General features: G+C 53.0%; 1 protein-coding gene across 25 annotated transcripts in view; it reads left to right on the top strand.

The window, feature by feature from the left end:
- The first annotated feature begins 7034 nt into the window (after nt 1–7034).
- Nucleotides 7035–9914, top strand: part of PAX2 (paired box 2) — a 143966-nt gene continuing 141086 nt past the window's right edge. For 23 of the 25 annotated variants that reach the window (XM_028728974.2, XM_028728970.2, XM_028728963.2 and 20 more), the window contains exon 1: nt 7233–7364. In XM_028728974.2, coding sequence (XP_028584807.2) covers nt 7322–7364 — 43 coding nt within the window. In that variant the 5' untranslated portion in view covers nt 7233–7321. Of the gene's footprint in view, nt 7365–9914 lie in introns of all 25 variants that reach the window. The other 2 variants (XM_028728975.2, XM_028728988.2) reach the window with 1 other exon arrangement.

Here is a 9914-nt window from a genome sequence, read left to right as displayed (position 1 = left end):
GGTGCATTATAGTTAGGGGGTTATATAAATGTTTTTGTCTGTGATCACTGTAAATCCTAACATTTGCAAAAGGCCCCAAGGCAAGCCAACCTTGGACGGAGGGAGGAGGAGAGAGGACGTAGCTGGGGGGGGGGGGGAGGAAATCTCCCATTACTGCTGATTAAAAGGAGACTTTAATAAGCGCCTAATTCACTCATCGGGAGTTTTATGGAGAAATTAGAGAAGACAAAAATATCTCTGGCGGGGGTGGGGGCGGGAATCCCCGAGAAAGCTTGTTTCTGAGAGGGAAGCCAGGACAGAACCAGACCCCCCTCAAGCGCCTTAAGATCTAAGGCTGTCTAGGAGAACCAGGTAACGTCTCCTGCCCAGCTTGCCCGCTGCATCCCCAGCCGTTTTCGCCATCACCAAATAAAGGAATGGAGATGGGCATTTTCTAGGCGAGAGGGGCGAGGCCACCAAATTACAGCCGCCTTGCATTTGCGGGCTGCGGGGGGAGCTTGTCCGTATGCGCCAAAAGCCTCGCCAAGCGGTTGTTTACCAAAAGCAAGCCTCCTCTCTCCTCACCCCAGTTCCCCGCACAAGGGGCTCGCTTGCTTCCCCATATTTGCAGCTCCTCTTCGGACGCCCACCTGCTTTTCTGATGCATGCAACTGCGAAGGACGTTGCTTGCAGCAAGCAAGGAAGGAAGGAAGCACTCGCGCATGGGTGCACCTTTTCCGCCTTGTTTTGGAGGGGGGCGTTAGTTGCTGGGTTTAACCCTTGAGTTTAAACTCTGAGCTTAAACCCTGAGCTGGCCAGCCCCGCTGCAGAAAACACACACTCCTGTGCTGGCCTCCCCCTTCTCTCAAGCCGAGGCTGTAAAAAGGTCTCCGGCTTGTCTGGGTTTTGTGGCCAACGCTCCGTTGTAAAGAGGAGAGGTTAAAGTGTCGGTTGCCGAATAAAGAGCGGCGCACGTGGGCTTCTTAGCTTTGAGGGCAAACAAATGTAGCAAAGGGGGGAAAGAAAGAAAGACTGGAGGGTGGGGGAAGAGCCAACAACAGCCGGAGCAGCAGGAGGCCCGCAAGACTCGCCCCCCCTTCCCGCGCCTGCCTCTCCCTCCACCCTGTCCATTCATTTCCCCCTCTGCCCGGTGCCAAGGTGCCCACGCTAAGCCTAGCCTGACTGTATCCGTCAAGTCCCCCAGACATGGAACCCACCCAGGAGTCACAAAAGAGAAAGGGGTGGGGGGGGAGAGAGGAGGGAAATGAGGGGGTCTTGGCTGGGAAAGAAGAAAGTAGCTTTAGGGGAAATGTGCCGTGGAGTGTGAAATTGCAGCCCATGGTGCTCCATATTGTACCAGAAGCTCTCTCTCTCTCAAAAAAAAAGCCACGCCAACCCCTCCTCATCCTCCAACGTGACCACAGGGGCAAGGGGGGGGGGGAGAGACGGAGGATCCGGGCACCGGGAGGGGTGCTGGGGAGAGAGACGGACCAGGAAGCGGAGGGCAGCGCCAAGTCTCCGCGGAGGGCCCGATCCACCACCAAGCGCCCCGGAGTTGGGGAGTGGGCGGCTCGGAGCAATGCAAAGCAACTTCTCAACACTCAGTTCATCCAGGGCTTCTCTGTGTATTTGCTCCAGTGTTTCCACAAGCAGCAAGTGAGCTTTTTTTAAAGCTCGGCATGCGGGACATATTAAATGTGCGGAAACGGAGCCCGTTTTAAATCCGCAACGGCTCCGGGTATAGCCCTGTCGCTGCTGCTGCTGCTGCTGCTGCTGTTTTTAACTCTGATTACCCCTACCTGCCGCGCCGTGCATTTGGGGCGCGTGTGTGCCCGCTTGTGTACAGCCCCTCTCCCATGAATGATAGTCTTATCTCATGCATATAAGATAATCGAGGCTTTCTCCCCTTAGATGACTGCCCAACGCGGTCTCCTTTTAGCAAGAAGAAATGAGCAAGAGTTTGGGTTTATTGACTCAAACCCGGAACTGGAAAACGCCCGGCGCGCGCATTTTGTAGACTAAATCCTCCCCGAAAGGGCAACGAGGTCTTTCTGCCTGTCAGTAAGGCCTGTTTGGAGGCCGCCAGGACCTCGCCGTGGTAGAGGGAGCAGACGGAGTCCAATCTGGTTGGGCAGGAAAATATTTGCGCCCCAAAGAAACGAGGAGGGAAATTGGTAGCAGTTACTTGTTAGTGGTGGCGGCGTGGTTTTGTATCCTCTAGCGTCAAGAAGGCAATGGGGGGTCGAGGCGCAAAAATACTATCTAGAGCTCCCTAGGTTAAGATAAACTTCATTGTGTGAAGTGGGTGGGTGAGGTCTCTGAGGTGACCTTCGGGGAGCCTCGGTGTGTTGCAGGGGCTCGGATGCGATCAATAGGTTTGACTTGATCAGCTAAGGAGCCGGGGGAGGAGAGGAGCTAATGAAGTAAATGCAAAGATCACTATCTCCTCCGCTACTCCTCCAAAAGTTTGTGGGTTGTTGGTTGTTTTCCCCCCCCCTTCCAAATTTCCGCAGAGGAGCGGTCGCCTCTTTTGAAGTGTAAATGTCCCGAGTTGGGAGGTGAGCGATGAATAGCGGGGACAGGAGACCCTCTTTGAAAAAGGAGAAAGAAGATTCATTTAAAGTAAAAACGGAGAGAAGCAGCCAAGCCTGACTTGGGGAGTTTTCCCAAAGATAACAGAGGTGGGGAGAGAGGGGGTGGTGGAAGGGAGGGGAGGGGGGGTTCTTTATAGTTATTGAAATCCAGTCCTTCCATCTGTTTGGGGAAGGAAGAAGGGGAAACGGTTTCAGGGGATCCTACTTGAGGAACAACCAACCCCTCAACCCCCTCAGGCTGATAGGAATTGTTGTGTGGATTTGATTGTTGACAAAGCAATTCCTCCAGGAAGTCTTGCTCGGAGAGGGGCAGGGGGTGACACTTCGGATGTGCCGTGAGATTAGAGGCTCTCTCTAACAACTCTTTGGATGCCCGGAGAGCACAACTGATATACCTAGTCACAGATAAAGATAGCAACTGTTTGTTTTCAGGGCCGTAAATATATACATATATAATATATAATATGGTTCTCGCGCTGGGATGTTTTATAAGACCTACGGCTGCAGTTAAACAACATTCTATATCCGATACTTCAATGGGATTTGGTTGCATCTGCGGCTCTCCACGACCTTCTTGCAGCCGCTTCGCTTCTCTCTTCTTGTTGGGGAGCCCGTCACTCCCTGGAGAAGGCAACGTGTGGACGCCTTTTCTCTAGGTTTGCATTCTTGCACCTGCCCACTCTCCACCCAAGCATTGGGCTCTGGGTGGGAGAGGCTTTTCTCCCTCCTCCTCCTCCTGTATAACCTCGATAAGGAACAGGCCCTCCCCCGCTTCCACTGCCTCGTTCCCACAATCAGAACTATTGTCTCCTTAAATATAGGGTCAGCCTATAAACCTGCTGGAAGACAGAATGAACTCCCCTGTGCGCTAATGACGAGGCGGGGAGGGCGGCGAGAGGGTTGCGGCGAGAGGCAAACAATAGCCTCCTAGGAACAGATGCACGGGGGGGGGGGGGGGCTGCGAAGGAAAGAGCATGGGGGGGGTTACAAAATGGGTCGGCTGGGCCTAAGTCACCGCTGTGAGTTGATGTCCGAAGTGGGGTTTATGGGTTGTGGACTCTGGGCCTGATTCTTGCAGATGAAATATGTCTTCCATATGTCTGGAATAGCATGGAAATACCAGGAACTACCTTGTTTTATTTCCAGTAAAAAGGTGTGTGTGGATTCGGTATAATTTAAATAAATTTCTCTGCGCCTTTTCTGGATCCCTTCCCGATACAGGCGGGCGGGCGTGTGTGTGTGTTTGTGTGTGCAGCAACTCCTGGGGGGAGGGGGAGGGGAGAGATTAAGTTAAAATCCGGTTACTTTGAAACTTTTCCCTAGGTCTGGCGATGGAAGCTGCGCAGAAAGCAAACCGCGGAGCGCCATCTACAGGCGCAACTGGGAAAGGGGATTTCGCCGCCTTCCCCTTTCTCTGTATTCGTTCCGGATTTGCTTCAGAGCAAATCATGTTTTCCACCTGTATTCTGAGCAGGGTCCCAGGCACACTAGCACAGCCTACCTCTGCCATCAGCCAGGCTCCAACTCCACCCTGGTCGGGAGCGGGGAGGGAAGCATTCCTTCTTTGATCTACAGCTTCGGCTGCTCTCCTCAAAGGAGTTGGGAAAAGTCTGAGGTGGGGGGAGGAAATTCAGTCTGGGATCGAGGTGGAGTGGGGGGAGGCGAACAGCACAATATCCAGAGCAGGGAGGTGCGCAACAAAGAGACCCGGCCGTGGGGGGGCGAGGAGAGACAGCGTGCGTAATAAAATAATACATTGCATTACCGGTACAAAAAATTATAGGCGAACTCCAAAAATATTATATTGGATACGGCCATAATTAACCAACGACTCCCACGGCCCAGTTATTCGAATTTTAAGCCTACTTATTCCCATGGATCGCAAGAGCGTTGTGCACATATTAGAAGTGCCCTCGAACCATTTCCTGGAATAGGCCCGTGGCAAACCGATCTCTGATCCAGTGAAGCAGAAGGAGGAGAATTTGGCGCGGGCACTTTCTCTGCTGTGTGACGCGGGCGAGAGGAGAGTCCTCAGAAAAGCCGTCCAGCGATTTTGTTTTTGAAAAATAATAATAATTTAGGCCGCTGAACACACAAGCGGGCCGAAAATGTCCAGAAAAATAAAGAGAGAGGCGCTTTTGTAAACACAGAGCGGGAAAGGAGACGAAGAGAAAAAGGGAGAGAACATCAGCTTAAGTGCCAATTTGATTTATGAGATGGAGGAAAATATTTCATCAAGGAGATCCTTGGCTTAACTGGTTATTAAACAAAGAGGTTAGTTTGTGACAGATAAGCGGAGAGGTGGGAAGGATGGATCAAAGAAGGCAGAGGAAGACGGAGCGGCGCTTCGCCTAATGATACAAGCCGAGGAAGGCAACAAAAACCCGAGCTAATATTCACATCTGTCTATTTATTAATCTCAGGTTGGTTCCCGACTCTCTTTCGTCAGCTTCCTGCGCGTGTTTTCTGATGCCACCTCTTTCAGTTTTTGCCAGTTTTTGAAATCCATATCGTACAAAAAATAATAATAAAGAAAAATCAAAAGTTTAAAATGAAAACGGGAGAGGAAAAATTGGAAACAGGCACATTAAATCATAACACACACGCGCGCGGTTTTAAAATTCTGTTTCTAATGGATCGAAATGAAAATGCGGGCAGAGGAACAAAAATCTGGGACGTTTGAAACAAGCCCCACGAAGGCGGAAATACCCAACATATTTACTTGGAAGCAAGCCCCATTGGAATCAGTGGGGCTTGCCTCCGAGTAAACGTGGTTGGGACTGGAAAATGACTGACAGCTACCGCCAAAAAAGTGTTTTCCTTCTCATCCCTATGCCAGATTTTTCTTACGCAAGAGTTCGAGGCGTTTTTAAACTGAATTCCCCGCAGGCCCTTCACACAGCTGGTTCACACGACCCTCCCGATGCCCAGATTAATCCCCGGGACCTCGAGGGCCTCGTCCCCAATCGCTCAGGTCTGCGGGTGAGGGATTGGGGTGGACAAGTGCCTGCTGGCATTGCTGGCCGCAGCCCCGACCTCCAGGCGACTCGAGGGGGAGCGCGCCGAGTTCCAGCGATTTAAGCCGAGGCCGCTTCGCTGCCTGGGCGGCCCCCGAGTCTCCAGATCCGACCCTTTCGCCTGCGTTTGACTGAGGGGCAAACCGGGAGGGAAGGGCGCGCGCGTAGGCGCGCGCGCAAAAGTCGATCCTCGCCTTCGATTCGGCTCCAGCAGCTGAGATTTCTGGAGGCGGAAGGCCTCCCACATTAAAACAAATAATGGCGGCGGGGAAAGTGTTTTCGGGGGGGGGGCACATTTACATCTACATCGGCAGGCTTCCAACGCGCGTAAAATACAAAAGTAGACCCCTTCACCATCCCATGGCTTGGGAGAGGGAAGAAAACAAAGCCGCGAGGACTCTCTGCGCCCGCGGACTTGCCACGGTGCTACCCAACAGTTGATGCCCCCTGCGAGTTTCGTGGCCCTTCCCGGATCCCCCGATCGCCCAACCAACCAATCAACCACTCCGCGCCTTCCCTATACCTCGGAGGTTTTGGTCCTCTCCCCTCTCCCTGGTCTCCTGGATCTGCTCCCCTCCCCCGCGCCGTCACCCACACACAGATATATTTATTTGTTGGTACGTATTTATTTTTTTGAGGGGGTGCGTTTTTCGCTTTGGCGGTGACAGAGCGCCGGACCTTCCTCGCCGGGTCTCCGGCGCTGCGTGTTGGCGAATCGGAGAGTGTTGGAATCTATTGCCTTTGTCTGACAAGCCATCCATCTCTCTCTCTCTCTCTCTCTCTCTCTCTCTCTCTCTCTCTCTCTCTCTCTCTGTGTGTGTGTGTGTGTGCCCGGCGAAAAAGGGAGGGCGAGAGCGAGAGGGGAGGGGGCGGAGGTGTGTGCGAGGGAGAGGGATAGCGAGTGTATGTGTGTGTGTGTGTACGGAGAGGGGGGGGAGTCCGGGGTGAGATCTGGAGGGGGGTTTGCCGCTTTTAGAGAGGCGCACACCGGCGACGGCAGCTCCATTCTCCAGGCAAAGCTCGTGGCAAGCACATCCCACCTTGTGCAAAAAAGGAAAAAAAAAGGAGACAGGGGGGAGGAGAGAGAGAGAGGAGAGGGAGGGAGGCGACAAGGAAGGAGGGAGCAAGCGAGCGAGCCAGGGGGGAAAAAGTCTGGAAGGACCAGGAGGAGCCGGGTTTCCTCCTTCGCCCTCCGCCTAGGGAACCCGGAGCAGCGGAGTCAGAAGCAGATCCTCGACGGCGGAGAGAAGAAGCGCCTGCCTGGGTGACCCACCGGCCCATCGCTCCCCGGATTTGCCGCCGTGCCGTCGAACGAACTTGGCAGAAGCGAACTCCGCGGCGCCGGCGACTTGGAGAGCCGAGCGCGACGCTTCTGCGCTGCGCCGGCCCGACGGGGCCCCCGCCATGCCGTGCACCTGTCCTTGCTCCGGGTGGGGATCGTGAGCGCCGCCGAGGAAGGAAAGTTCCCTTGGCCCTCCGCCGGCCCAGGACCGGCAGCGAGGGAAGAAGGGCGACCCGGGGGGCGGCGCCACCACCGCCGCCGCCGCCGCTTCGGCTTCTCCATCTTCTGCTCCTCGTCCAGGCCGTCGTCCGGCTCCCCGTCGGCGCGCCGAGCCGGTTCCCCGTCCGCTCCGCCGCGCCTCCGGCCCGATTCTCCCCCAAGTGCCGAAGTTGACTCTGCGCGGCGACACGGCGGCGTCAGCCGACTTCTTCCCCTTCCTCTGCCTCCCCATGGATATGCACTGCAAGGCAGACCCCTTCTCCGCGATGCACCGTGAGTACCGGCAGCAGCCCTCGGCGCCGCCGCCGCCGCCGCCTCCTCCTCTCCTCTCCCTCCGCACCTGAGAGCCCCTTCCCCGCTTGCCATCTCCGCCGGCTGGAAGGTGAAGCAGGAAAAAGGCCGGGCAGCCGTGGCAGTCCTTCCACTTTCTAGTGGACTGCGGGCCGGGGGGGGGGGAAGAGGTTTTAGAAGGGACCCCCTCACCCCACACTCCTGGCGACGCTGTTAGCGGAGTGAAGGCCCCCAAACTCCCTTTCCATAGAGCCAAATCTTTGAAATAGTTCGGAGGAGTTCTGGACTTTAAAAATGCAACCTAGGGCTTCAGTTAGGCAGGAGAAAAGCCCGTAGAATATAATGAAATTATAATTGGATAGGAACATAATATAGTATGCTTATAAGACGTCGGTATAAATCTATGCACTGCCTTTCCCCTTAGATTTTACATTATCTGATTTGTAATTATTAAACGGGGGTCAGGAGAGGAAAAGCCAGCCTCGGCGTAAGCTGAGAGCGTTTCCTTTAAAATAAGGATTTTAAAGGCCTTTCCGTTCGATTCGCTTTGCCTTCTCTGAAGTTTTGTGCGTTGAGCTTTCCGTTTGCCACATCCCCCCCCCCCCGCCGCCGCCCCAAATCCTCGGCCTGTCTTTTAAATGCATCCATTTCTGACGCGGAGGGGCAGAGGATCCCGGAATTGTTTTTCTCTCTATCCATTTCACGAGGAGCAAAACCCAGAAATCAACCTGGCTCTTTCTTCTTATTGTCGCGGCTCACCATCGCCTCGCTTAACACTTTTTATTTAAAAGGAAATTGCGGAGGAACAATTCTGTTTAAAACAAAACAAAAAGCAACAACGTTCAGCTGAAACCAGAGAGGGGAGACTGAGAGAGTCAGTAAATGAATAATTAACAGCAATCCCTAACTTTTGACATCCTTAACTTTCAAGCATATGCCCTACACAAAAATCACGCTTAAAAAGACACAAAGGAAGGGAAAATAATGTGTTAGGAGTTAAAACGTATTTTGGGACTAGGAAATCGGGCGAAAAGGACCGATGTTCCAACCAATAAATACCTTTAAAAAAAAACACAACCTAAAACCGACCGTTGTCTATATTTTTCGCATTTTTGACATTTCGTGTCAATCACCTGCCTCTTATAAAAGCCAAACTGAAATGATTCCAGCTGCAGTTTAATGTAGGAATGTTTTAACAGGCCGAATCCCACATTGAGTATATCTAGAACCATTTAAAATTAAACAACGTGGCTCATCGGAAGGTTTAATTCCCTCCTGCAAATGCGTTGGGTTTTTTTGTTTCTTGGAAGCGGGGTGAATTTCGTACCCTCACAACCTCTTCTGACTTGCTCCGGGTAGAAGCCTGCGCCATTCAACGCGCGCCCTGCGTTACAAAGGAACGGCCGGAGCAGGAAAAGCGAGAAACAGCCGTAGAAAGGGGAAAAAAAGACAGTCTCTAACCCCGAAGGAAGTGAATTCAGAACTTGGGCTGGTGTGTGGCTGTGGAGACGCAGGTGCAATAATCTGAATTATTAATCCCTTAATCTTTTTTGCATCTGTTGCCTTTTAATACTCTGTAATGCGAGTTATCAAAGGTGCCCTGAATTATTCAGGAATGAGGTGCTGCAGAAATTGCCTGCTTGGTAACTTTAGAGGCAACATCTGCAGAAGGTGACCCAGACAAATGAAGGAAACAAACAGATACAGAGTGAGAAAGAGAGGCCGGTCAACGCCATTCCACCTGCAAAAATAAAAAAATAAAGAGAGACAGTGAAAAGTGTGCGGTGGATGCTTTGGAGGGGGGGGGGGACCGGGGCGGTTGCAGGAAGACGACCTGAAATCCCCTCTTAATTTCACGAAAACAAAGCCGTGGCAGTGGTTGGGGAGCGGCGGCGTGGAGTGCATTTTTGTGCAACCTCCGCGCCAGTAAATAGGATGTAAGCGGGCTTTAGAAGCTGAGCATCCTGGAAGGTGCTGTGCGAGGAGGTGAAAAAACTCTATTTGCGAGAAAGGACTGGGATCGATCGCAGGGGCAATGAGAGTTTCCACCAAGTTCAGAGCCAATAAGTCAGTGTCACTGAGTACCGAGGAGGGTGGGAGCTCTGCAAAAATACAAACAGATCATTTTTCAGTAAGCTTGGGGAGGGAAAAAAACCCAAACACTCAAGATCTCTTTTTCCCTTCCTTCCTACGTCGCCCAGGCAGCAGCAAAGGTTAGGTCCGTTGTGTGCGAGTTAAATGCAGCGCTCTATTCACCTTGTGGGTGTAATCACTCCAGGGACCTTTTGACACTTAACATCGCTCCGGTACCTATTCCAGTTAAACACCGGAGAGGGGGCTTCGAGCAGCTCCCCAGCCCACGGCAGGTTCCGCCTGGGCTGGAGCGCCCGAAAGGGAAATATTTCGGCTTAAGTGAGTTGCGGATCGAGGAGCAAGGGAGAAGGGACCGCGGGGAAAGGCTAATAAACAACAACACGGGGGGGGGGGGTTCTCTTAGAGCCTTTTGGCGCTGTCCAAAACATCCAAACCCCC

The sequence above is a fragment of the Podarcis muralis genome, chromosome 6, assembly GCF_964188315.1.
Source record: "Podarcis muralis chromosome 6, rPodMur119.hap1.1, whole genome shotgun sequence".
NCBI classification, from domain to species: domain Eukaryota; kingdom Metazoa; phylum Chordata; class Lepidosauria; order Squamata; family Lacertidae; genus Podarcis; species Podarcis muralis.
This window is presented reverse-complemented; position numbering and strand designations above follow the sequence as displayed.